At 41.1% G+C, this 26,462-nt stretch overlaps 1 protein-coding gene across 10 annotated transcripts in view; it reads right to left on the minus strand.

Moving 5' to 3' along the window:
* MYO9A (myosin IXA) overlaps positions 1-26,462 on the minus strand; it is a 183,430-nt gene that overhangs the window by 133,630 nt on the left and 23,338 nt on the right. For 5 of the 10 annotated variants that reach the window (XM_040601416.1, XM_040601417.1, XM_040601413.1 and 2 more), the window contains exons 1-2: positions 23,561-23,676; positions 15,254-16,175 (exon numbers count right to left, since the gene is read on the minus strand). In XM_040601416.1, the coding sequence (XP_040457350.1) occupies positions 15,254-16,096 (843 nt within the window). In that variant the 5' untranslated portion in view covers positions 16,097-16,175; positions 23,561-23,676. Of the gene's footprint in view, positions 1-15,253; positions 16,176-23,560; positions 23,677-26,462 lie in introns of those variants that run through there. The other 5 variants (XM_040601420.1, XM_040601414.1, XM_040601419.1 and 2 more) reach the window with 2 other exon arrangements.

Consider the following 26,462-nt stretch of genomic DNA (forward strand, 5'->3'; position numbering starts at 1 on the left):
TATTTGCTTGCACGGATCCTTGCACAGGCAAGACAACCTAGTTATTCAAAAAGCTTCTTTTCCCAGCTACGTTTCTCTTGCCAAACAGATGCAATTAATATGGAAAAGCAGAAATATTTTGCTTGCTCATAATTATCTTAAATACTTCATAGCAAGAAAAAAAAACAGTAAGGGCAGGAACAGACGATCTAATGATCCGCAAGAGTTGTGCAGCCTAAATAGGAAAAAAAATTACTAAATATTCCTCGAGTACCCGACTGCTCGGGTCAATACTGCTCGCAGCAAGACGCACACTCCATTTGCACACTGCCGAGCACTCACTAAGAGCTTATGGACTTCTTTAAAAGCCCAATGATCAATAAAGTGCAATTTAAAAACTTAGTCAAGGGAGGCTGCTAATGTGATGCACATTAAGCAGACACCAACCCACGCTACCTCTAAACTTCAAAATTACCCTAAATGACAACCTTAATCAGACTTAGAGGGGCAGATATAATATTTCTTTCATATTTATATATCTCATGTATATATTTCTTTTATATTTATGTATCTCATTTGTTATATATTTCTTTTCTGTTAATGTATCTCATATATATTGGTTTTATATCAGTATATGTAGTATTTGCCGATTTTGGAAATGCATCTTTGTTGCAGGTTAACATGACGCAGATATCGCTGTGTGCTTAATCCTGAATCAAATGCAGCCCGTCATCCCGCTGAAACAGGAGTGTTCCTAGCAGCAACATCGGCGCCAGGCTTCTGCTGAGACACCAGCTGGGGGATGCACCAAAAGTCAGAGTAACCTCAACCCACGTTATTTATCATTTCATACCCTTGCAAGGAAAAATGCAGCACTCTGACCTTGTTAAGCTGTAATTGTGTTGTCCATTAGATGATGCATTTACTTGAGTATCCAAGTCAGCATCAACTCTGTAAATAACCCAAGCTGATAAATTTAATTAATAACCCCACTTGAAAACCCAGCTAACATCAATATGTTGGGGGTTTTTAAAGTATTATGTTTTCTCCCAGTTTTATTGAAATTATTTGGCTTTCCTGTAGCAGATGAAAACCAGATGTTACAGAGAGGGAAGGGCTGCATGAGCCAGAAAGAAAAACCAAGACAGCAACAGGCAGGTCGCACCCACTCATTACCCGTATATTTCCCTTCTGCCATGAAGCTATTTATATTGCATCTCTATTGTAATTGTGATGTAATTCTAGAAAACACAGTTTTCTTCTTTGCAGCCCAAAGCAGAAAGCAGCACGCGAGTCTAAAGGCTTCAGCAAAGTTTCTTTGTGCTGCGTAAGCACTTTGGAAAGCTTCACTCTCATCTTGCAGCGTTAATGCCAACATTATGGTTTCTAATCCCTCCTGAAGCAGCCCAAGCCCAGGATTAATCCAGGTTTACTGGCTCTCAGATGCCCACTTGTTAGACTGAGAACATTAAAAAAGAAAAGGAGTTTATGTACAAGTACACAAGGCAATTTAGGAAGTACCACTGCACATATCACTGGCAAAATCAAACATGCATCCTCGTTTACATCATTTGCAGCACAAGTGGAGGAGCAGGACTGGTGTTATTATTTTGAGCAGCTACATGATGCAAAAATGGGAAGTAAGAGTAAATCACAGGTGATTTAAGAACTGACTGGCCATAGGCACAGGAACTAAAATGGCAGATGACCTACCTTGTTGAATTTTTAGGCGTACTTTACAAGCAAGGAAAGGTCTGCTCTCTCCATGATACTATTTTCCCCATTTAATGCTACTTTAAAACTTTTGGCAATAGAGTATTCTGATTTAAAGCAAACATACGGTGGCAATTAAGAGAGGATGCAGGAGCAGATTATTCTTTGCCTCAATTTGCAGAAAAAGACAGACAAGGGAGGAAAATGATCCTTGTCATGCTGTATGTCACCGTGGTCCAGGTCTGTATACGGGCAACGTGTACGCTAACAGCACTGCTCTGACAACCATGCTCGGAATTATAGGTCATTAACTCAGTATTGACCAGCTGCTGTTTTGGGGGATTCATTTTAATTCCTTCAAAATTTACTTAATACATAAAATTTTAAGTTAGGTATAGCATCCTTTTCAACTCCCAATTATATACTTATGTACCAGAGCAGCATCTCCGGTTAGACAGGGCCACCTGTACCCAACAAGCAATAACCAACACATCTAGCCTTTTCATTAACATATGCAATAATTAAAATATTGGACAAATTTCCATTGCTAACTACTTTTCAAAATATTTTAATTACCTACCACAGATGTGCTTTTCAATAGCAAAAAGGGTTTACTTGTATTATCGTATGTATTCTTCTGAAGCTTGAGAATTAAGTTAAAAAAATGCTTTTTACAGGGAGGATGCTACACTTTGTGCCAAGCCACGACCCACAGAACAAAGTGCAGGTTTTTACTTGATTATTTCTTTTGGGCTTCTCTATGACACTTGCAATGCAGATTTTTTTGGTGTAGATATTATCATATATATCATTGTGGACTTCTGCAATGCAGATTTCTGTGTATATATGTTATAACATTACTATTATAGTAGATATATATTATTTTGGACTTCCATGACACCAGCAATGCAGATTTCTCTGTGTATATATTATATTAATATACTATTATATATTATAGCAGATGTTATCATTATATATATTATTTTGGACTTTTATATGACATCTGTAATGCAGATTTGTGTGTGTATGACACACACACATCTATCGTGTCCCAATACTCACAAAATACCACCACATGATTTGTTCCAACTGCTATCTGGAGAAATTAAAAATATTTACTCATCATAATTTTTCCTGGAAAGCGCACCCCGCTGCATAGCAGGTCAGCTCTGCCCTGCGCAGGCAGAGTGGTGCCTGCTGTTACAGCCGCTCCTCTGCTGGCTGCTGCCATCGTTGCGCCTGCAATTAGCAGACAGGCTTTTTGCAGGGTGATTGCATGCATTCATCCACTTCTGGTTAACAGCTCCAGGAAAAAACGCGATGGAGAGGGAATAGAGTGATCCGAAAACACGAAGGCTAAAACAAAAAAAAAAAAAGCAATGAAACGCCAAAAAAAGAAATTGCAGGTTGGTTTTGGCAGCATGCTGGGATTAGATCACCGTGAATCCCAGCTTAAATAAAGCCCTAACATGAATTTCCTGACTAAGGTAAAAAAGCCTGGCTCAAATTTATGAACTGCTGGCAAGGTTACCTCTATCCCAGAGGCCTCCAAATACCAAGAAAACTCTGGCCCAGAAATGCAGAGTTCAGCCTGGTAATTCAAATACATTCCTCTGAGCATCGCCGGTTCTGCAGCCATAGCCTAGGTGATAAAGAAAGAAACTCCAATACTTCCAAATTCACATTTTTCAAAGCCTTAAACTGAACCATAGAAGAGTATTTCTAACGTTTGCGAAGTTTGTTTTCAATGAAGAATTGGATACAAGCCTTGTAGAGAAGACTGTTTTAAGGAGGCAACCCCAAATCTTCCCCTGCTCCATCAGATGCAGCCCACCTATATTTTGCAAAAAAAGTATGCATTTTCTACTTTCAGGACAATCTTCTGGATCTCCTTAATTAAAGGATAATTCAGATTCACAGTGACACTTGTAAGATACAAGTAGAAAACCCCCAACTGAACCCCACACTTTCCCATAGGAGAGATTCCGTGCTAACCCTTACACCTACCAGCCTTACATGAATTCCAAGAAAGCAGTAATTCTTCAAAACAAGATTTAACATTACTAAATCTGCTTGGTCTCTTTTTGGTTTTTTTCTTCTTTTTTGTTTCTTCTCCAAGCACGTCATATGCTTCGCTGCAGTCCAGAGAGATTAGATCTGATCTGCTCTGGAAAGTGCTTGAGCATCAAGTATTTGGGACACAGCTCACACCCTGACCCACCACACCAAACCTTTGCTCCAATAACTTGCCATTTCTCAAAAATATTTCCCATTTCCTCAATGATAAAGCAGATCAAAGTTTTAACATTTAGCCCTCATCCTAGACACGAGCATTTTTATCCACATGCTTTCATTCACATTTGGCATCCCTCACACGGCTCCTTGTCCAAGATTTTTTTCCCAAATAAAAACCATAAGTAAATCTGCCTATTTTGGGACAATGAGTAAATCTTTGATCCCTACCACAAAGTTGCTGCATAGGAATCCCAGTTCTCTTGTTCTTATTCTCTCCCATCAAACAAGGATATCACAGAACTGCAAACTTATGGCAAAAAAATTAAGATTTTTTTTAAAATGCATTATGGCCAGAAATAGTTGAACTTCATTTTTTTAAAAATCAGCCTTATCCCCAGCATTTTTAAGTACACATACCCTTTTTTTCCTGAGACCTGTGCTTTCCTTCCTCAGAACCTCACTCACCTGAAATTGGTAATGAGGGCAGGGGGCAGTTTTAAACAGTTTCTTACTGTGAAAAGGCCTTTTTAAAAATTATTTCTTTTTTTCCCCTTAAAATTCCTATTTTCTTTAGCATGTGGCATTAGCATCTCTGTAAGTATTGTTCTTGGAAACCACCACATTACACCCTGCTACCAGTCTGCCCATCATAACAGCACGAACCAATCCACATTAACAACTTGGTAAATGCAAAAGTATTAAACATACCCAGCAATACTTAAAATCAGAAATAATCACAATTACTCGGATCTCTGCTTCTCCTATAGTGGATTATATGGTTTCCTGGTACCTTTTATAATTGAAGTAAGTGACACAATTTCAATTGTCTTTCATGACTATAAATAATTTTTTCATAACAGCCAACCATCCTGATTTGGCTTCTGCTGTGCTTAATATTGAATTATTTTGACTCTTAAACAACATTGTACCACCTTTTCCTTTATTCTGACTTTACTTACGGGGGTTGGTAGGGCTAGGGCTCTTGAAAATGGAAATACACAATTTCAAAAATGCTCCATTTTTACAAGGAAGATGAAATCACTCATTCCATATCCAGACAGCTTTGCCATGGCTGACAAGCACCAGCGTAGGTGATGGCAACTATGTAACACAGACACCGTTCATTTTATCAATTGTGTTGTTAAGACCTACCAAAAAACTCCAGCCTTCACGTAGCCATAAGACGCATTTTTATGAAAGTGCTCACGGGGCTAGCAGCATAGGGCAGAGCCATCCAGGGGGAGGCCAGCAACAGCATGCTGCTGTTCTGCGGTGCCAGAGGAAACAAAGATATGATAGACATCACAAGCTTCGTGTAGTCAAGCTGACCCCCCAAAAACCCTTCTAGATGTATCAGAAAGCTGCCAATTTAGGAGATCCTTGAGCTATAGCTGACAAAGTGGTGGGACTGGCAGGGAAGCCTAACCCTGCCCTACCTAATTGTCCTCCCCGGGATGGGATGAAGGGCGAGGTGAAGCCTTCACCTGGCTGAGCACAGCCATCCCTGTGGGCAAACAAGGAGGAACTCTCTCTCCGAGGCTCTTCTCTACAAAACAGAGGAGGTGCTTATCGACATCACCAAGCTTCATGGGAGCAAGCAGCAATGCACATGGGGCACCAACCATCCCAGTGATGGAAAGCTTCATTAATTTTTTGCTTGCACTAATGCAAGATGGACTAATTTTTTAATAAATGCTGTATATATCTTAAAATAAGTGATCTGAAAAATGTCTCTGCTGTTTTAAACTCAACAGTACGTGTTAAGATTCAGCTTGTCCTTTCATCGTCTCCATCGCAGCCTTTACCCATAAAAGTCCAAATCCCCAATCACTGTGACAAAATCAAAGGCTCAACTGTCTGGCACAATGTTTATCCCTCATCCATCTTAATTAAGTGAATAAAAGCAAGTTGCAATCAGCTGCTGCAGTTAAGGGAGATCCCTTCCGCAAACACAGGAAACAATGATTTTATTTGCCTACCCCAAATCGCTGCCACAAGCTGCAGTGAGACTCGTGCAATGCAGGTTTGGGGAAGGATTGTCCCATTGCCCTCTGCCACACACTCCACTGAGCTTTAACTTAACCTCTATATAGTATTTAACCTTAGAGGCTGAACAAATTGGAGCAGCTACCTGCCTACGCTTCACTATATTGCCTTACTTTTTAAAAAATTTATTTCTGTTGAACTTGGCAAAGCTATTCGGTCAAAGTAGCACTTCACTAAGCTTCTTCACATCTGGCAGACACTGGGACCACAAAGAAAATGCAATCATCTCCAAGCTGCAGAAGAGATGATCAACACCGCTCACTCTAGCAGTTCTTGGCTTTAGACATTTTTGTTGGCACAACCCTAAATGATGACAACTATCCACACCGATGCTCATGCTTCTACTTGGCAGTCATCAATGAACACATCGACTTCTCTCTTCCCATAGGAAGCATATGGGGAAATAAGGTGTATACCTTGCAGTGCTGCAGTTGGCTCAGGAAGTCTTCAAAGTGAATCTCTTGGCCCCTCAAACTAAATTCACTTAAGGGTCCATGCTCAAAATTTCTGCGATTCAAACAAAATCCTGGTTGTATTCCTGAGGTCTTCTGCTGCAGGACCAGGTGGGAGCTCATCCGCAGCAGGACCCTCAGGGCGCACATGCAGGCTCAGTTCCGGCTGCTCCCCTCCATGCAACGGCTCCCTGCAGTGCTGAACCACTTGCTAACATACATATACATAGGGTGTATATTCACATATATAACGTATACATGTATACACATCTTTAATTTCCATCCAGGATGGCTAAGCAAAATGCTTGCAGACCTGTCTGGGCTCATAAAGGAAAGCAAAGTAAAGAGGCAGGAGCAAGCACCAGCCATGTGCACCAACACCAGAAGTAACCCTCTTCCTTTACGTTTACATACATCACTGGAGACATTAAAGGAAAAAAAAACCCACCATAACTAATCACATTTTCTCTGTCTCTCCACAGTATAAAATAAGTGACAATAACAATTTCTGTGCTATAAATAAGGGAATGCCTCTCACATCTGAAGACACTGAGGACAGATTTGGAAAATATCTTCTGCCTTGGAAACAATTTGTTCAAATTCCTGAGCTCAGTAAGACACCATCACCTTGTCACTGAGCAGACAAGCTGGGCGTTGCTCCTTGGGCAGCAAAACAAAATGCTCTCAGCAGAGACATTTAATGGACAGCACTCACATTTTGTGCCTGGAAAAGCCCCAGGGACAGCAGAAATCTTTAAAAAGCCAAGATTTGTCAACTGCTACCACCAGAGCTGGGTGTAATCACTGTCCCACAAAGGCTTCTTGTTCTTAGGCTCTTCTGTTCCCCACCAAAGGTGACCATGGTGCAGCACAGCACCTATCTGGCATCTGCCCAGCACCCAAGCCCAGCACGTAGAATCCAGTATGGATTCCCCAGCCACCAGAATAGTCAAAAGGGTCTCAGTAATGGTCCTAAAAGTAAGATCTGTATTTTGCCTGGGAGAAGGGAGGAGGAGAGTAAACAAAATCCCTGCTAGAACATTAATTCCTCATTCTGTGACTACAAAAATACAGTGCCCTATTAACTACGCACATTAGGGATGAAAAGTCTGCAGCTCAGTTATGGATATTGAGGTCCTCATGGAAGCCTGGACAGCAGCAGTACAATCTTTGATCAAAAACATTAGAGTGCTATGTTATTATTAAACTATTTGATAAATATACATAGTGAAAAAGGAAAGAAACAGCTTTCAGAAGAGATCCTTCCTTCAAGCTTTATAAAACGTGCACCTTGATCTTCAAGTTTAAGAAAAAAGATACAAAACCAAATAGCAGCTACACTGGTGCAATGTCAGTGAAAGATAAAAAAAATGGTATTAAGAAAGTCAGTTGTTCTCTAATACTGTATAATGCTGAGCATCATCTGGGTTCACTATGGTTGCATGCGAGCTTGAATACCTGGTTCCTGCTCAGGTCTGACTCAGGATTATGTTTAGATATATAGACATAAAGATACCTGTCTAGGTAATTACCCATAAAATCTAGATATCCAGGTATCTAGGGATTCATAATCTCAGGATCCAAATATCTATAAAGTCGAAATCTCTAGATACAAAATATCTAGGTATCTATAAAACCCAGATCTAGGTATGCATCAATAGAGGAAAAAGTGAAATCCTAAAAGGTCAGTCAAAGAAAACCAAAGAGAAAGATAAAAATGGAAGGGTGTGAATAAGAATGAATGGCAAAACAAAACAGCTCCCCCAAAAAGAGATGGCAAGGAGGGAAGGAAAAGAAGATGGGATGCTTGTTATGTGTAGGTTCAATAGAACGCCCCCTGTAAGGTAAACGCTCCACCCACAAAGGCAGTGCTTTAGTTACCATTTCCCTCCTGGAAACAAAATAGCTGCTAATTCTTAAGGGTGTGGGAAAAGGCAGCTTTGCATAAACCTTCTTCAATAACTAACCCATTTTTCTGCAGTCTTCTCAGGTCAGAAATAACAATTTTTATCATTCAAGCATAGTAAGCTGGACTTCAGGATAACAAAGTATTTGCTGAAGATAGCAAATAACAAAACATAATATTAAACTCTGCTACCCATATGGCCAATCTGGGTATTTCAGAAAGACTCCAAAGTGAAAATATTGAATATTTCAGCATCAGAGAAACAGATGAACAAGTCACCATTTGACACAGAGCCTGAAACTGTAAAATATCCCAAGCTGAAGAATAACAGCATTTTGAAAGCGCTGGTGAAAAGCATTTGGTGCATGAGCCTTGCTGTATGACTCCTTTGTGTCACTGCTGCCGGCGGAGGCCTGCACAAATTCTTCCCACATTAGGCATCATCTGTAAAATCTCTGTGCGCTGCTCCCTCTCTAACCCCTCCATGCACTGGGGAGGGAAGAATGCAAGGTGAAAAAATCCTGGCTGCTGCATTGGACACCTACCCCAAACACAGACCACACAGGAGATCAATAATAACTGCATATATTATAGGTTAAAAACGATCAGAAGTGAGTAATGAGCAGAGTAACAAGTCTTCCCTCTCCCTGTCATATAAATCCATTTTTCAGATATAAAACCCCCAGAACCACATGACACAAGATAATTACTTAAAAATCAGTATATTGGGAACTGAACATCATAAACCAAATCAGATTTTTTTTTCTAGTCCATTTTAATGAAAATTGGTTACCTTTCATTATATGGTTTCAAGCAGGAAAAAAAATCTGAATACACTCAAATTTTATCTCCCAATAATACTGTTCCAAGTAGGAGCAGGGGAAAAAAACCTAAAAGGGAATATACTCAGAGTTTACCTCCCATTAATACTGCTCCAAGTAAAAATATGAATATACTCGACTTGAAAGTGTCTTTTCTCATAGGCGAATACTTGCACTATAATTTGCTGCATGAATAGAGCATCCCCTTACCCCAGCTATACACCGCAGGAGTTAAGAGAGGGGGATCTGCCGGCAGAGCTGGATCCTACCTGAGATTACTACAGGTCTTGCACACATCCAGCCAAATTGCTTGGGAGCAGCAGTGGAGGATGCACGCACATTTAGCTTTAGCATTGCTGCATTGTCTGATGCCACTCGATTATACTGAAAGCCCAGGACATGCCTGATTCTTCTAGTTAATCGATTTCTTTTTTAACTCCACTCAATAGCTCTTTGTTTAACTCTGGAAACATTCAGCAGCATCTACTGAAATTTTGGCAGTGCAGTATCATTTTCACTTGCACCTAACAGCGGCCAGCTCTTCAGTTGCTGTTGCTGCAAAAGCTTAATTCAGTTGGAGGGAAGCTGTACATGACCACAAAGTCCCATAAAATAAAAAAATTCAGTATCTCTTCAGTTGCTGCTTACATTTTCCTCTAATAATCCAACAATCTACAAAAGAAAAATAACATCTTTTAGACTTCTAGACCTTAGGACTGAAGCTGTAACTTCCCCATACAAGCAAAGCACACATACCGTGTAACACTTCTCCAGAAATTAAAAAGCAATTGCGCTTGCTGTTCCTAAGGCTTCTATGCAAACCACCGCCTACTGGGAATGCAAACAGCATTGCTGCCACTACAAAAGGCTAGCTGCATTTTTTTCAAAAGCAATTCAAGCAATCAATTCCTTCTTTTCCCCCGGCATAGATGTTGCAGATGCACATGAGCTGTGAAGGACAGGAACAGCTACCCTCCACCACCAGCAGTGCTCCGCACCCTGTCACAGAAATATTTCTTTTTGCCTTTTATTTTTTTAAAAGCAATTGAGACATGCCCATTGGGATATTCAAAGATGCATGTAAACAGCTGCTTAGAAAACATGTCTGATTTTTGTAGCTGCCATTGCAGCACTTCTTGTGACAAATGAGATGTTGAGAAAGTTACAGATGATAAAATGATTTGGTGCAGACTCCTTTAGAACTAGGCTCATCCGATACCTGTCTGGGGACCTTTGGGCACACCTGAGCCAGGGAGAAATTTATTACTTCTGCATCTTTGCTGAGAATTGGAGGAAAAAAAAAGTAACATGGTGTAATAAATTAACTTGCATTCAAACCTCCCCAGGAAAGCTGAAGCATGACTTACGTTTTCTTCTGCACCAAAGAGAGGAGGATGCTCACATGCCACATAGCCCACCAGTGCAGGGTGATGACCCCAGGGAGGGCTGCGGAGCAGCACACCAACATCCCACCTCTAAAGGTTTAAGTCTATGGAAACAAGCTTGGCTTCCAATATGAAGTTCATTTGGATGTTTCTAGCTAATCTAATTAAAGAGAAAACAGGGTCTTAAAACACTGTCTTAACTTCACATGAACAAGTTACCTACCCGTGGGGTAAAACAGCCCTGTGCCTAAACCACCGTTCTCCAGGTAGACCACTAAATGAATCACAGAGCCTTCAGGGTTAGAGGGGACCTTCACAGACTGTCCAGTCCAACTGCCCTGCCACGGGCAGGGACACCTCCCACCAGCCCAGGTTGTTCATTCCATCCAGCCTGGCCTTGGGCACTGCCAACGACGGGGCACCCACAGCTGCTCTGGGCAGCCTCCCCCAGTGTCTCACTACCCTTGCCTGAAAGCCCTGTGATAATGATATTTTGGGGGGGGTTAATCAAACCTTTAACTGTGGCTTTTGGAGTTAAAAATTAAGCAGAAACACTTGACAGGGAAGCTCAGCAGCAGCAAGCCAACTGAGCCCTGGGCTGCGTCACCAGCGGCATGGCTGGTGGGCTAAGGGAGGGGGCTCTGCCCCTCTGCCCTGCTCTGGTGAGACCCCCCCCAGTGGATCTGGCTCTGGGGCCCCCAGCATAAGAAGGACACGGAGCTGTTGGAGCGAGCCCAGAGGAGGCCACGGAGATGCTCAGAGGGCCAGAGCCCCTCTGCTATGGAAACAGGCTGAGAAAGATGGAGCTGTTCAGCCTGGAGAAGGGAAGGCTCCAGGAGACCTTCCAGCACCCAAAGGGGCCCACAGGAAAGCTGGAGGGGGGGGGGCTGTGTGCAAGGGCCTCAGTGACAGGACAAAGGGAAACGACTAAGCTGGAAGAGGGAACATTTCAATTAGATATTAGGAAGAAATCCTTCCCCGTGCGGGCAGCGAGGCGCTGGCACAGGCTGCCCGGAGAGGCTGTGGGTGCCCCATCCCTGGCAGTGCCCAAGGCCAGGCTGGACGGGGCTGGGGGCAGCCTGGGCTGGGGGTGGGTGGGGTGTCCCTGCCCCTGGCATGGGTGGGGCTGGGTGGTCTTTAAGGTCCCTGCCAACCCAAACCGTTCCACGGTTCTATGATATGTTGCCTATAGGAAGCCCCTCCTATTCTCTTCAAAAGAAAGTACAATTTTTGGAGTAAATTGTTTGCCTGACCAGCACACTTCAATGCTTTCTTAAACAATATCAGGCTTGACATTTAAATGAAAAACAGACTACCTATGTGGCACCAAAGTTATACACTCTGGGTCCCTGATGGAGCATCAACCTGAGCATAATGAAGTTTTCATCTGAAGTATTGCATGAAGTCTATCAGAGACAGAATTGAATTGCAGCACATGCAACTGTTCCTCTAGTAACTACATAAAATAATTGAATTTGAGAAGCTCAGTCTTGAAACTAAATAGCCAGAGAGCAGAATTTTGTTAAGCTTAGCTCTAGGGATACCCTGCTGAAAAAGCAATCTTCTATAGAGAAAAACTGTGCATTTCAAGAAAATGGGGGGAAGAGAAAAAAAAAGATAAAGAAAATCACCTTTTAAAACCAATTGGAACCTTGTTGTTAGAAAGATAAGTATGATATTTAAGTAATATAATTATCATAATATATGAATATATAAATATTTTATATTATCATCTATCACAAAACAGAAAAGGCATATTGCAACTATTCCAATTGCTACAAAAACCCTTGCCTATTAAATCCCATCGTAAGAAAAAGAAAATCCATAAGACTTACATCAAATATACCTTAAAAGGACACACTCGGTCTCAGTACACACACACAGCAGTTGCTGCTGCGTACAGCTACTGGATGGTATTACCACGTTTAGATGGCAGTAACAGCTTGGCTGGACAGCTGTCCCCAAAAGGGCAATTTGGACAAGGCTCACAGGAGTCTTGTGCAACAAAAGTCACAAACAATAGCCTGATGCTATTCGGAATAGGTAAAGTAGGAACACAGTGAAGCTGCAGAAAAAAAAAAAAATAATAATTCTGCTCCACTTCCGCCCCTGCCGTGTGAGCACGATTGTGACGGCATTCCCAGGGACGGGTGGTTCAGTGCAAATGCTCATGCTACCAGAGGTGCTTTGCAAGCAGGGAAAGAAAAAGAGATTAATGGGTCCGAGTCAACTCTTACTCACTGTGCTCCATTCCCTAAACCAGAAGTTGCAGCATAAAGAGTTTATGCAGCTGCCTCGTAAAAGACAAGCCTGAGCTGAACATAATTTTATTTTAAATACACAGACAGAAAACAAAGGGACCAAAGAGGTGTCCGAAGGAGGGAAGAAGAATGACAACAAAGGAGGCAGGGGGTGTGTGTGGGGGGAACACCCAAGTTTGGCATCTAAGCTTAGAGATGTGAAAACTGCATTTCAGCCACAAATGCAAGGAATCAGAAGGTCCAGTCTGCAAACGGGTGGCAGGGTAACACGACCCTTCACAACAGATCTTCTCTGAAGACCCATTTTTTAGGAAGGGAAGAAAAAGCAGAAGTATGCACACTTTATCTTTAAGCCTGTGTGGTTTGTGACTATTTGGGACTGGTGCTGGCAGAGCAGAAGAAATTCTGGATTACTCTCACTTTCTCCAAGAGACCTGGAGGCAGCTAGAGAAGCAAAACAGCAGCTGTCCAGCTGCCGGAGTGAAGGAATGTAAACTTCTGTTTCAAAAGAAAAAAAAAAACACCCAACAAAAACTCACCAACAAAAAAACCAGCTATGATTCAGATGAATTTTTTTTTTGCTAAAAACAGCTGCAGATCTTGCAAAAGGAAAGCAAAGAGGCTTAGTGCATCCCTCTCTTGTACCTAATCCCAACACACACAACAGTTCCCTGGAAGAATTAAGTGGCCATCACCAAAGCAGCATTACCAGTAAACTGTCTGCACTGCTGCACTCCATCCAAGAGCCAAGCAAGCAGAATATTTACCTAATCCTGAAAAAAAACCAAAATTTAAGAAAAAACAATTCACAAAACTTCCTTCTACCTTCTCTTTCATGGAGATCTCTTCTCCACCTCTGGAAATCTAAGTTGGACTGAGGTGCTCTCTGTGACAGTAATTAAGACAACTATAAAGTGGACCTTAGTCTAACAAGATGCATTAAAAAAGCATACCAAAAACCAAACAGGCATACAAATGTTTCAAATAAACAGCAGCATTGGAGGTGGAATGCAATAATTTTCATTAAATTAGTTGTTTTTTTAAGTTAACATGGTCACCTAATTGGGTCATTGCAGTAACATCCATTAACTGTAGGCTACTGGAGCCTGGTCTAGTATTTTCTCATCAACTCCAGCAATAAACAGCTCCACAATCTCTTGCACAACAGCAGGAGAAACACTAGCGAGTGCAAGAATGGGAAGCCTGCTTGCCTGTGTGCTTTAAAATAATTATCACACAGTTTCATGCAGACTGTCAATAAAGGAAAAAAAAAGCCTCTTCAATTTCTTTACCTTGTTTGTTATACAACTTTGTAGCTTTTCAGGACAAAGCCCATCCAGAATTACTTTAATCATTTGCTAACTCCAGATTAAGTTAGGTCAACACATTCTACCTGACATGAAATCAGAAAAAAAACACTCGTTGGCTTTGCAAAATCAAGCTCTTTGCTTATCCTTGGCTGAAATACCCACAAGCAGTAGTCCTTCCTCTGATTCCCAGTCTTCTGCTGGTAGTTGAAACTGGCCAAAGTCCTCACACTCATTAATGGAATACAGACACAGTAGATATCTCTGTCTACAACTGCCAAAAAGACCTTTCAAAACAGAAAACAAACCCCCCAAAATCTGTGAATTTTACTAACCTTTAGTTGAAGCCACTTTTTATTTTAAGAAAAGAAAACGCAGCCATCAAGCACCTCCCTGTACTGTGGCTTCAAAGAACAATGGCACAGATGAAGCTGATGCTCACGTCACCCTCATGCAGACAGGCTTTCACAAACAAAACTGGCAATTCTAACACAAACCATTTCAAAGAGTTAAGGGGCAAGCTCAAGGCAATTTAATTAATGCATGCTTGTACCCCTCTCCAATTTCATATCTGTAAAGTTAATGCTGCAGTTAATCTAATCTCCTTTCACACACAGGAAAAGTCTGCATAAAGTAACTAATCACACTGGCCAAAACAAGTACTCGTGATTAGAAAATAAAATTTTGACCATGAAAGTTACCTTTGATCTCTTCCCCAGCCCAATGAAGTTGAGCGCGCAGAAACTCCGTAAATACAACACTATCAATATACTATGTGCAATTAATTCTCTTTCAATATACTATAAAGAAAGGCCACTGATAATTCAAGAAAGGGTTTTTAATTTCCATTTTCAAACTGAAAAATCACTGAGATATACCAGTATTAAGCAACACTTGAGTGAAAACAAAGCCCTAGCAAATTTATCAGAAATATATTTGCTGTACTTTTATTTTTCCCTTTTTTTGAAGCAAGTAGAATTCTATAGGCAGAAACATAACCTTCTCTTATTGCTAGTACTGTTGTTAACTTCATCAGTAGCACATAGCAGATAAACCCAGATTAGTGTCATAATAAAACCCCAACTACTTAGTTGTCTTTTTTTTTCCCACCGTTAAAAGTTTCCACACTACTATTGTGTTCATCTTACCTCAAGCACTGGTCCAGCTCCTAGAATAATCTGTTCTACTCCGCTGGCAAATCCCTTCTGGCTGAGGGCGGTGAGGTGATGAATCAGAAAGTTAGTGCTCTGTGTCTTTCCCGAGCCGCTCTCTCCCGAAATCACAATGCACTGGTTCTTTTTCCGCTGAAGCATGGCATGGTAAGCCACATCTGCCACAGCGTAAATATGGGGCTCCAGCTTTCCCAGCTGATGGTTATCGTACATCTTTACATACTTGGGGTTATAAATAGGTAGAAACTTAAACGGATTAATAACGATGAGGATACTGCCTACATAGGTGTAGATTTTTTCTTGCTTGAAGCGGTTTCTGAGATTTTCCAGGAGTGTTTTCTCATTCAAGTCCGGCAGGCTGCACAAGTCATCATAGTCCTTCTGCTGTGGCTGGGGAAGGAAGCCACGCTCCACCATCCGGCGACGCTCCTCCGTCACCCGCAACCAGGACTGAAGGCTCCCATAGTGAATGGACCCATCCAGATTCTTCTCCCGCAGGAGGAAGCGATAATCCTCGCCACTGATGCGGTTCTCCAGGGCCATACGAGGCCACAGCATCATGCGCTGGACCGGGCAGTCTGTTGGGTTGAGGATCCATTCCTCCCCACCAAACTCCTTCACTTCAGCAAGGACGTAGCATTTTGTTTTCTCAAGCTGAAGTTTATTGATGAGTGAATCAATCACCTCAGCAGCCGTGGAAGTTTTCCTGGCAGTGATGGGGCAGTAGATAGTCCCTTCTGCGATGCTCCCAGGGTATATGTGCAGCGTGTACTCGCTACCTTCAAAGCGTCGTCTTCCTCCAACATCATTTACACTCATATTGGATCCTTTTCCATCAGTACCTGTGCTGCATAGTCAGGACCATCCTATATCTTGTCAGGTCATCATGTTAGCAATGCTACAAAAAAGCAAACCAAAATAGGTTAGGTGATTTATCTTGCCAGGGATCCCTGAAAAATCTTGACGTGTGCCATGAGATGCAATGGAGCAACTCAACTGATGATACCAATCACCTTAAGAGAAAGCAAGTGATGATTCCCAACCAACAGCTGAAAAGAGCAGGGCTTTCACACACCAAAGCTGTAATAAGGTATTTAACACACAAACGCTGCCCACACTTAAGTAGAGGGGAGCTTGAGGTGTAGCTACCCACAGCACATCAAGCCTTTGCTAATTTTTCCCTGACACTGAAGCATCAAAGATGCAGAACTACCCTCTGATTTTTAGAGTATTTCATGGAGAATAAAATCAGTATTTTGTGAGCAACATACCAGACAGCCTACTGAATCAACATCAGCATCCTCATGTCAGAAGTTGCTACAGCTTTATTGCTTAATATTACCAAATAGCTTATTTAGCAGTTAGTGTCTCTATTTCCATGTTTGCATACCTCATGCCAACTTAGGGAAAGCATCACTCAGCTAACCACGGCTTTGGAAAACACCCCTTGACTTTCCCAACACTGACTTATCCATACATATAAATTACATATTTTTCAGGATTTGTTAGAGAATTAAACCTTGCAAGATTTTTAACAGTTGCATACCATGCTTACTTAAAAAAAAAAAAACACAAAAAAACCCCAAACAACAAAACTTTAAAATATCACCTTAAAGACATACTCCAACTAAAAAGAAAATGTCTTCTTTGCCACAGAATCATATAATGGTTTAGGTTGGAAAAGGCCTTTAAGATCAAGTCCAACAGTTAACCTAACACTGCTATATCCACCATTAAACCAAATCCCCAAGTGCCATGTCTATTTATCTTTTAAATACCTTCAGGGGTGGCGACTCACCCACCTCTCCAGGCAGCCTGTTCCAGTGCTTGACAACCCTTCTGGTGAAGATGTTCTTCCTAATAGCCAATCTAAACTACCTCTGGCTCAACACGAGGCCGTTTCCTCTTGTCAATTCACAGCTCTTCCTGAGCGACGTTCAGAATGACTCTTGAAACACAATGATTTGCCTAGTCACAAGTCTAACAGAAAACTGAATTATTTAGTGGTCACAAGCTCCAAGTCCTCTCACAACACAAAGGCACACGCAACCCCTGCTGCAGCGCCCATCCAGGAGCACTCGCTGCTGACAGACCTGGTGCTCAGCTCCACCATCCCTGGGTGAGGACCTTGTATTGACTGAATTCACCTATTCCTACAACTGCTGTAAAATCCAGACTGAGAGAAGAATCATCAGCTTCTCATAGGTGTGTGGTATACAACACCTTCAAATTTCAGCTGCTAAAATGACCATCCCCTTCCCCTGTGGCCCTGGTCTAGATACATTACCCCACAGTCCCGTGCCAGTGAAGAGTAGCTGAAGTCCTTTCCCTTCCTGTCCACGAGATTTTTCAACACATTGGGATTCAAACAACAGCACTTTTCCGCCCACCAAGCCAGCATTTTTCAGAGATGTCCACATCTGACATCAGATATGAACTACTACAGCCAACTCACTCAATCTCACTTTTTATTTCTCTCCGACTGCTTAAAAACCACAGAAAACCAATCTCTGGTGCTGAATCATGAAATGCACAGCTAATTTCTCAAACTTAATCACCACAAGAAGACAACGCTCCACCACTACCCTCCAAATGAAAGCAATTCCAGAGTTAATGGTCCTCTGTTCTCTGATTGGTTCTAACAAACTCAAAATTCCCCTTGAAGATGTTAGGAGGTGTTCCAATTACAAAGACAAAAGGTAACTACAAAGAAATGCACAGGACCCTCAGAGCCAACATCTGGGCAATAAAATGGCAGGTGACATTTAACACCGATAAAAGTTTGTGATGCACATCCCAACATGACATATAACGTTGAGCCTCTCCTTGAGCACTGCCTTATAGGAGCAAGACCTCATGTCTGTGACAGTTCCCTGATGGCATCAACAAAACACTCAAGTACAGTCAAAAAAACACGAGGTCAAAACCGACATCAGGTTTAAGGAGCTCCTGCACTGCAGATGTTTGATGTCTGAAGAGCATTCAGAAGCAGCATTTGCATTTCACATGGTCACCCTGTCCTTGCTCTCCTCCCCAAGTACCCAGATCCAAGACCTTCAGTCCAAGCACAGCCTCCCTTATCTTCCACATTCACACAAGGCTGAGATTTGGAGATTTGTTCTATTTACTACAAAATGTGAGGTCTTAAAATGAAAAGCATTATTTTGTGTTGTTTCTCGCTCCAATATTTCATTAAGTGTATTAGCCCCAGCCATGTGCTATTCAAAGCAAATAAATTAATATATCACCATGAAATACATCTGGCAGGGACCGACGGTGCATTTCTTGGTAGCAGGACATACATTATATACTGGGAATCACTCCAATTGCTTTCCTATAGCTTTAGTATAGGCACAGGTGCAACAGGGATGATGTCAGTTAAGTGCTGGGTTGGGCTTTCTCTGTCTAGCTCTGACTCCAACACCAGCTTTTCCTTCAAGAAGGGGGGAGCGGGAGGGGAACAACCACCACCACACTTAAACTAGATAATTCCTCATTGAGATTCTACTTCAAAGCTTATGAGAAGAGTGCTGCCTATTTTTATTCAAGTTATCAGAGTGCATAGAGGACTACCGACTCACGTGAGAACTGCAAACAAGACTTCAGGTTGGTTACCTTGAGCAAACCGACCTTGCCTTCCACCTCCTCCCTCCTGTTAAATACACACAAGCTCAATAAATCCTCTCTAAAGCATCAGGCCACTCTACCCCACCTACCCCAAAGCCTTCCTCGCTTCTCTACAGATGCTTATTCTGCATGGACTTGGTACAATAACAAACATCTGTGTCTCCTGCATCCAAACAACTTGAATTCAGAACTGAGCCAAGCATGCACCCCACAGAGATGCTAAAAGCCCCAGTAACTGTGAGAATGAAGAAAAGCCAAGTCCCCTCCAAAACCACTCAAACGCCAGAAGCTTCCACTAATGACTAAGAAATTTAGTGAGGTCAGAAAGCAAAGAGGTGTTAATTTGAGCCTTTTAAATCACAGGAGGCATGCCACAGGATTTACTTTTAATAACACTAAACATGTCTTGGAGTATTATGTTAGGTCAAAGAAACGTTAATGAAGATAATTGCTTGTGGTCTCCCAACCATGGTGCACATGAGCTGGGCTCTGCTCAACATCAAATACACTTCTTGCAGACAGTCAGTTTCCAAAGTATTTTTGAGAAAACATTGCAATGAAATATGTGTAATTACATAATTAGCATATGTCAGGGAGAAAGGCTCTCCTAATGACAACTGTTCAAGCAGGCTGTCATATTGGTTTTTATATGACTTAAAATTAACAATATTTTTGTGTTTGGACACAAAAAATTAAATAGGAAGATGAAAAGAACAATAGAGCAAGTATTTTCCAACCTGCAAAACTTGCTCTACATACTATTTTAATTAAAGGCATTTTGCATTGCTACATGTTTACACTTCAGTGAGAACAGACAAATAATGATGCGACATCTAAGTTATTTATACAGGCTTATAGAAAAGAAAAGCTACTATCTTGCTGGAAGGGCACGCATGTCTCCTTACTCAAGTGGCAGATTATAAAAGGACCTGACTTGATCACCAAGCTCTCGTTCAGCTGCTTCACTCACGTACAGGCATTGGCAAGGATAAAGGCAACAGTAACGGGACACTGATCCTGCGGGAGATGGAAACCCAGAGCATACATCAGACCTCAGAGGCAAGAGCTGCTAACTCCCGTGAACACTCTGGCCAAAATTTATGGACTATGCATGCCTATGAAAGGAAGAATTTACAACATTTCAAGTCAACATACTTTCAGCCTAATATGTTCTATATCCTTTTCCATTTTCTACATTTGAAGGAAGGTTCTTACTCAAACTGACCCTGCACACTGATTTTACTCAATTTTACTATCATAACAATCTTACTTGCAATGTAAAAAGCATGCTCTCCAAACAAACACAAGGCTACAAATCAAGCCTTGTCTTCTCCTACATAACAAAATCAATCAATATTTCCAAGCAGCTCAGAAGCCCTTACAAAAATCGCGATAATAATCTGATTACCAGCAGGTTGACAGAAAAAGCATACTAGAATTATGACAATCAACTGGGCTTTGTGCATACACTAAACTTGTAAATAGTAGTTTACTTTCACATTTCATGCAATCTTGTAATAGTTGTCCACAGTTTAATATACATAAACACTGGTAGCAAACATCCTTTCTCAAATTAAATATATATGTGACCACATATAGCAAGTGCTCTTGCATTGACAGCTGCATTTTTTTAGCAAGTGTGTTGGTTATGCTACTTCTTACTTTTTCATTCACAAGGTCAACCTCAGTATTTTAATTTTCAGAACGAGTGTAAGCAACACATGGAAAAAATCCAAAATAAACTGTCTACTGGAAGCATCAGTACCCATTATAAATAATCTGAGATGTCTAACGCCTGAAATCACTGACAAAGTTTGCCAAATATTAGATGATTTGGAAAAAAAACAGATTAGTGTCAGCCTTGAGGCTGCTAAAGGGGCAATTCTGGAAGCAAAGTTCACTTGGTTTTATTGTAACATCCCATAACCCAGACAAGGGACAACAAAAATAGTGGAACTTTCTCCCTGTTGCCAATCCTCAGGCAATCCTAACAAGCTTGGTTGCTCAAGACAGTCTGGATTTATCCATCCACCAGTACCTCAAAACATATAATGTGTGGGGTAGAAATTCCTGGAATAGATAAACTTTAAAAAAACTGATAAAGAAATGGCCAATTTAAACACACTTCACTGCTTAGTCTGAATATATCAGCACAAGCACTCTCCACATTTCTCTCCTGCAGCAACAAATAGCATGGTGCGGCTGGTACCTGAAATGACACCACCACAAGATCAAAACTGATGCCAGACTGACAGATCTGTGACAGCTGAAGCTATAAAAACTACCACATCCTAGACAGGCAGAAAAGCCCATGTAGATGCTCAACATCTTGGTTATTAGTGCACAGTTGTACCTGTGAGTTCATTGGATCATTTATATAATGCTTAACCCTTTCCTATTTGTCACCTTTCTCTTCCGTGCTCACCATGTTTTTCTCTTCCCGCTGTTTGCTGATGGGAGAGAAACATCATTATTGTCGCTTAATCATCTACGTCAGCCTGTCTCGAACCGCCTCATGGTGCCAGTGCAGGAGGTGGTGCTGCTTAAAATACAGATTTATGGACCCAGGTATTGGTACAGGGAAAGCAGCAGGGTGCAAAGGGTTTTGCAGTAAAACTGCATGCAAAATTTCTATACAATGAGTTTTGCTCAAAAGAATGAAACTTCTAACACAGGAAGTATGATACCTGTAAGTGTTATAGTGATCACAGAATGGTTTGTATTGGAAGAGACCTTTAAAGGTCATCTAGTCTAACCCTCCTGCAGTGTGCAGGGACACCTTCAACTAGATTTGTAATTGCAATTCAAATTTACTTCTTCAAAAGGGATGGTAAGCTTGGATGGGGGGAAAAAAAACCAACAAAAATCAGCACTCCAAGACTGTCATATACAGAAGAAAGGGGTCTTTTGAATAAATTTCAGAGAAGCTTATTTGGACTGAAACACCTAAGCAACATGCCAATGCAGTGAGATGACCTAAACTAGAACGGAAAATGAAAGCAGGAGCAGACACACACTTGTAGACACTCAGCAACAACAGAAGTGCCTGCTGGACCTGGCACGATGGGGTGAAGGCAACCCCAACAGACACCAAACCACCCATCTCCTGTGACAGTGAGGGCAAGCATGCAATGGCAGCAGCATCCCAATTACACATTTTACTGCTTTGGTGGTTTCTTCCCTCTCTCCTTAAAATGTTCCATTTGGTCCCAATTCTGTAATCAAGAATTTATCTCCCTTGCTAAATCTGCTTCATCTTGCTCTGAGTTCAAAGCAAACATGAGTGAACCTAAAAATCTGGTGTCCCTTCACTTTCTGCAAACCCAGCTGATAATCTCATCCAGAGCCTGGAATCACCCCATGCCTCGAGGTTTTGATATTCCCCTGCAGTCTAACCACCACTCAATAGTTTTTTTCATTCTAGCAGCTAGAAGACAGGTGAGGATGCTGCTACCTGTTCATCACGCTCTTGCTGATGCATCTCATGTGGAAATCTGTCAGCTTCTACCAGACCTTTAATCTGAGACAAAAACGAACATGGGAAATTAAAAACCCCATCTAAAAACATTACGGGAGAAACTGTTGCAAAATGAATTACTCCTAGAAGCCACTGCAAACAGCTCTGACAAGGAACTGAATCAGGACATGAATAATAACACGCTCACATATTCTTCCCCTCAAAGTCCAAGCATATTCTGTGCAGGGAACAAATCCATGTCTGAGGAATTAATCAGGGCTACGCAGTAAATGAAGAGCTTGTCTGTGGGATTCCTGTCTCACCAGCTGGAGATGCTACCAGAGGCATGGATGAGGGCCAAAAAAAAAAAGAAAATAATAACAAAGACACTACAGGAAGGCTCGGTGAGGTCTTGTGACTGAGGCAACTGAATGGGAGAAGTGATTTCCATATTTGCCTCTGTCACAGCACTTCTGAATAATGCTGAAAGACCTCAAAAATGGTGCAAATAAAATCTTGCCCTGGATTGTTCCTCTTTCTTGAGCTCCAGATTTGAGTCACTGCATCTTGATTTCTGGAAGCGCTACTGCTCTCCTGAAACATGTGCCCTACACATAAGCAGCAACAATGGTGTTGAAGTATTAAAATAATCAGATTTTTTCATGGTACTTGCTGAACAGCTGGCACTTGGAAGTTAATTCTGTGTCCCAGAGCTTCATTGATGAAACGACATTGGAGTAAGCAAGGATTCAAAAAATGCTGGGTACTTAGCAAAAATGCAACATCATTAAAAGCTTCATTCTGACAAGTGAGAACTGAGCACCCAGCTGCTCCCTTGGCTTTTTTTTGCCAGAAAAAAAACCAAAAAAAATATGAAATTTTAAAAAAATCAAAAGGAAATTGCTATATCCTCTCTCAGGCTGCATTTAACTTAAATTTGCTGTTCTTGTATTCCCTAGGCGGCTAACAAGAACTGCAAACTGAATGGCAAGGACTAACAAAAAGCCAGAAACCAAGGAAGTGCTTTGTGTATCCCAAGTGTTTGGAGACTTGCAGGGAGACCAGTCATCGTTATATGGGGTTTTTGCTTCTTTTAATAGCTAATTAAGTAATCACTGGCCAGAGACATGACAACCCTGTTTCAAATACCAAGATAAATTTTCCATTTATAAAAAGTGGCAATGTTACATTTAATGTACCTTCAAGTTTTGCCAGATTAACTCCAGGCTCTAGCACCATCCTCTAACAGAGCATCCCTCACCAACACAGCAATTCTCTTCACACCAACAGCCAAAATATCCAATTTTCCAGCTTCACTGGTTGGATTTCCTCCTTACAGGTGTACACAGAGCAGCTCAGCACTTGGAAACCCAAATGGAAAAAAATCTGGAGTTGATATCCTGAAAGCATAGATCACTGTCAAATACCACATTAATACAAGCCCAGGGAAGAGTCAGCTAGCAGGGGGAAATCTGTATAAACCATAAATGGACATGAGATCTTCCTATTATCTCATGAAGCACATGCCTAGCTATTTCTATTTATGTTAGCAACCAAAATTTAATGTTTAAGGTCAGGAAAAAAAAAACAAAAAACACCAAACCAGTGTTTAAAATAAAAATCTTTTTGAACCTGTTAAAATTTAAGGATATGAAGAGCAGAGAGACACTGCCAAGGACTACAGTTGGTCACACTGAGGAGGTATCTCAACAATCCCAAAATAGATGCAGAAAATACTTTTTTCAGAGCCTAGGAATTACTCCAGCGTTAGGGAAAAAAATGCTTATATCCTAGAAAAGCTTGAGAGCTTCAGAGAACAAAACCCAGGGGAATAAAAGCATCCTTCCCCTCCTAAACTAGCCCTGCAGGCACTGGCAGTAGGAGAAACCTGAGTACTGCCATGCCCAAAAGGATGCACGTTGAAGGATGCAGCACGGCACTCTAGTACCACTTACAGCTTCAACAAGCATCACACTTGAAATAATAGCTAAGCAAAAAGATACTTGCTTTTCCAGAAGCCATATGCATTACACAAATATATTGCACTAGCACCTAAATGCCACTGTATCACTGTATTAGAAAACTTCCAAAGACAAGAGTAATAAATGGCAGCTTATAAAAAAACTATGTATACGCTATCATCAAGAAATAATTTCTCACATTACAATATCACCTCAATGTAAGAGTATTTTGAATACTGATATATATCAATAGATATCAGTACATTGATCCTTTTCAAAGAACCTTGTTAGGTTAGAGAACCATGTCATTCAGCAGACCCTCAGCATGGAGGCCTCCCGCCTCAAGAAACTCAATCCACTTCCAGCACAAGCCAAGACAAACCAACGCTTCTTAGCCTTGCTTATCGTGGAACCCAAGCACACCGCAAAACAAACATTAAACCACTTTGCAAGTGACAATACCTGTGCTGTACTCCCCTAAGGGGAAAAAAAAAAATTAAGGACAATTTACATAACTGAAGGTCATCAATTTATTTTTGAATACCAAGTCAAGTAATATCTTGATAATTTCTGATGCTTTTTCCTGTAGTCTTAAAAGGTTTAAGGTTATCTTGAAGAAGTTAATACAGCTTAGGTGTAAAGTCAAATTTAAGCGCAATAGTGCTAGGAGAAGGCATAATAATGTCATTACCAATGTTCTCTTTCCTCATTTTATGGGGGACTATGGACAGCAACCAATAGCGAGAAAGGGATGATTTTAAAGCCTCCTCACCGAAAACGTTTTGGCAAACAATGTACTTAAATTTTTCCAGCGTTCCCAATGCATTTTTATTACACTTCACAAAAATTATTACCTGCCTGCTCCCGGTGACCCGCCAACACAAAAACCTGAGCTTTCTCTTCTGCCAAAAAGACGTTTCCAACTTTCCTACTGATAGGGATACATACTCCTCAAGATTAAAATGAATGATAAAAAGCAACTCTGGCTGGTCAGAAGCCATATACCATTTTTTAACATTTTAGGTAAAGCATACCTTTTAACAAGAGTTTAAATACCCAATTCTCCAGTTTTTCAGCTCTGTCTCATACTCTTTAAGCAACACTACAATTCAGCTTTTCCCAAGCATCTGAATAGAAATGAAGTTATTTTTGGAAGTCCATACTCTTACAATACCATGCACACCTACCCCTGCAGCTGCTGGCATCTGCCAGCCCTGGTTTCTTCTGCTATAACTCTTATTTCCAAAGGACAAATTATCAAAGCTTCCACCACATAAACCCATCCATGTTATTTTAAAATCCTCCTTAAATGAAGGCGACCCTCAACTAACTGCAAAATGCATGAGTGCTTTGTCCTCCAGTTTGCCACTTCTGCTTGCACCTCCTTCCCGTTTTCCATCCGCAGATGAAATCATTTCCTTGAAGAGAATCATCTTTTCTGCAGTAAAGATGCCCTCTGCAGCAATAACTGCAGCCTTGTCAGAAAAAAAAAAAGCAGCTGCTCATGACTAGATTTAGGATCATATTAATTAAGAGACTGTGCCACATGTTATCCATCTCCTCGAAGTTGAGCATTTGAAACAGCTTAGTGCATCAATTAACCTATATATTTTAGAAATTTGTTCTGTATCACCAGACCATACAGATAGCTTCCACTCCTTTAAACCAAGCACTTAAAAATTGTGCAAAAATAGTGTTTCTTTTCAGTGCAGAATTACACAAAAGCTTGTAGCACCAACCTGAAAGCATCCTTCTGCTACCCAGTCCATGCAGTACCAGGTACACGATCCCATTATCCACAGACTGCAAACCGATGCATAGCTAGTAGCAACATATATATATATCCCCTATATAGCCTAGCTAGTACAGAAAATAGATTTTAAAGCATTCAGGACTGTGCCATGAAAGATCAAAGGGAAAAGAATACCTTCCTGTATTCTTTTGTATGCTGTCTGCCTGATCTGCCTAGTTACACAACAAAGGAAAAAAAAAAAAAAAACAAAAAACCAACACCAGAATGAGTCATATTTTAAACAAGACTTCCAACAACTAGGTGGGGGGGCTTCAACCCACAGATTATGATAATTTACAAGCAAGGGCACAAATAGAATGTTGCATTCAAACTAACCACAAAACAATA

Source organism: Falco naumanni, chromosome 7 (genome assembly GCF_017639655.2).
Source record: "Falco naumanni isolate bFalNau1 chromosome 7, bFalNau1.pat, whole genome shotgun sequence".
NCBI lineage: Eukaryota > Metazoa > Chordata > Aves > Falconiformes > Falconidae > Falco > Falco naumanni.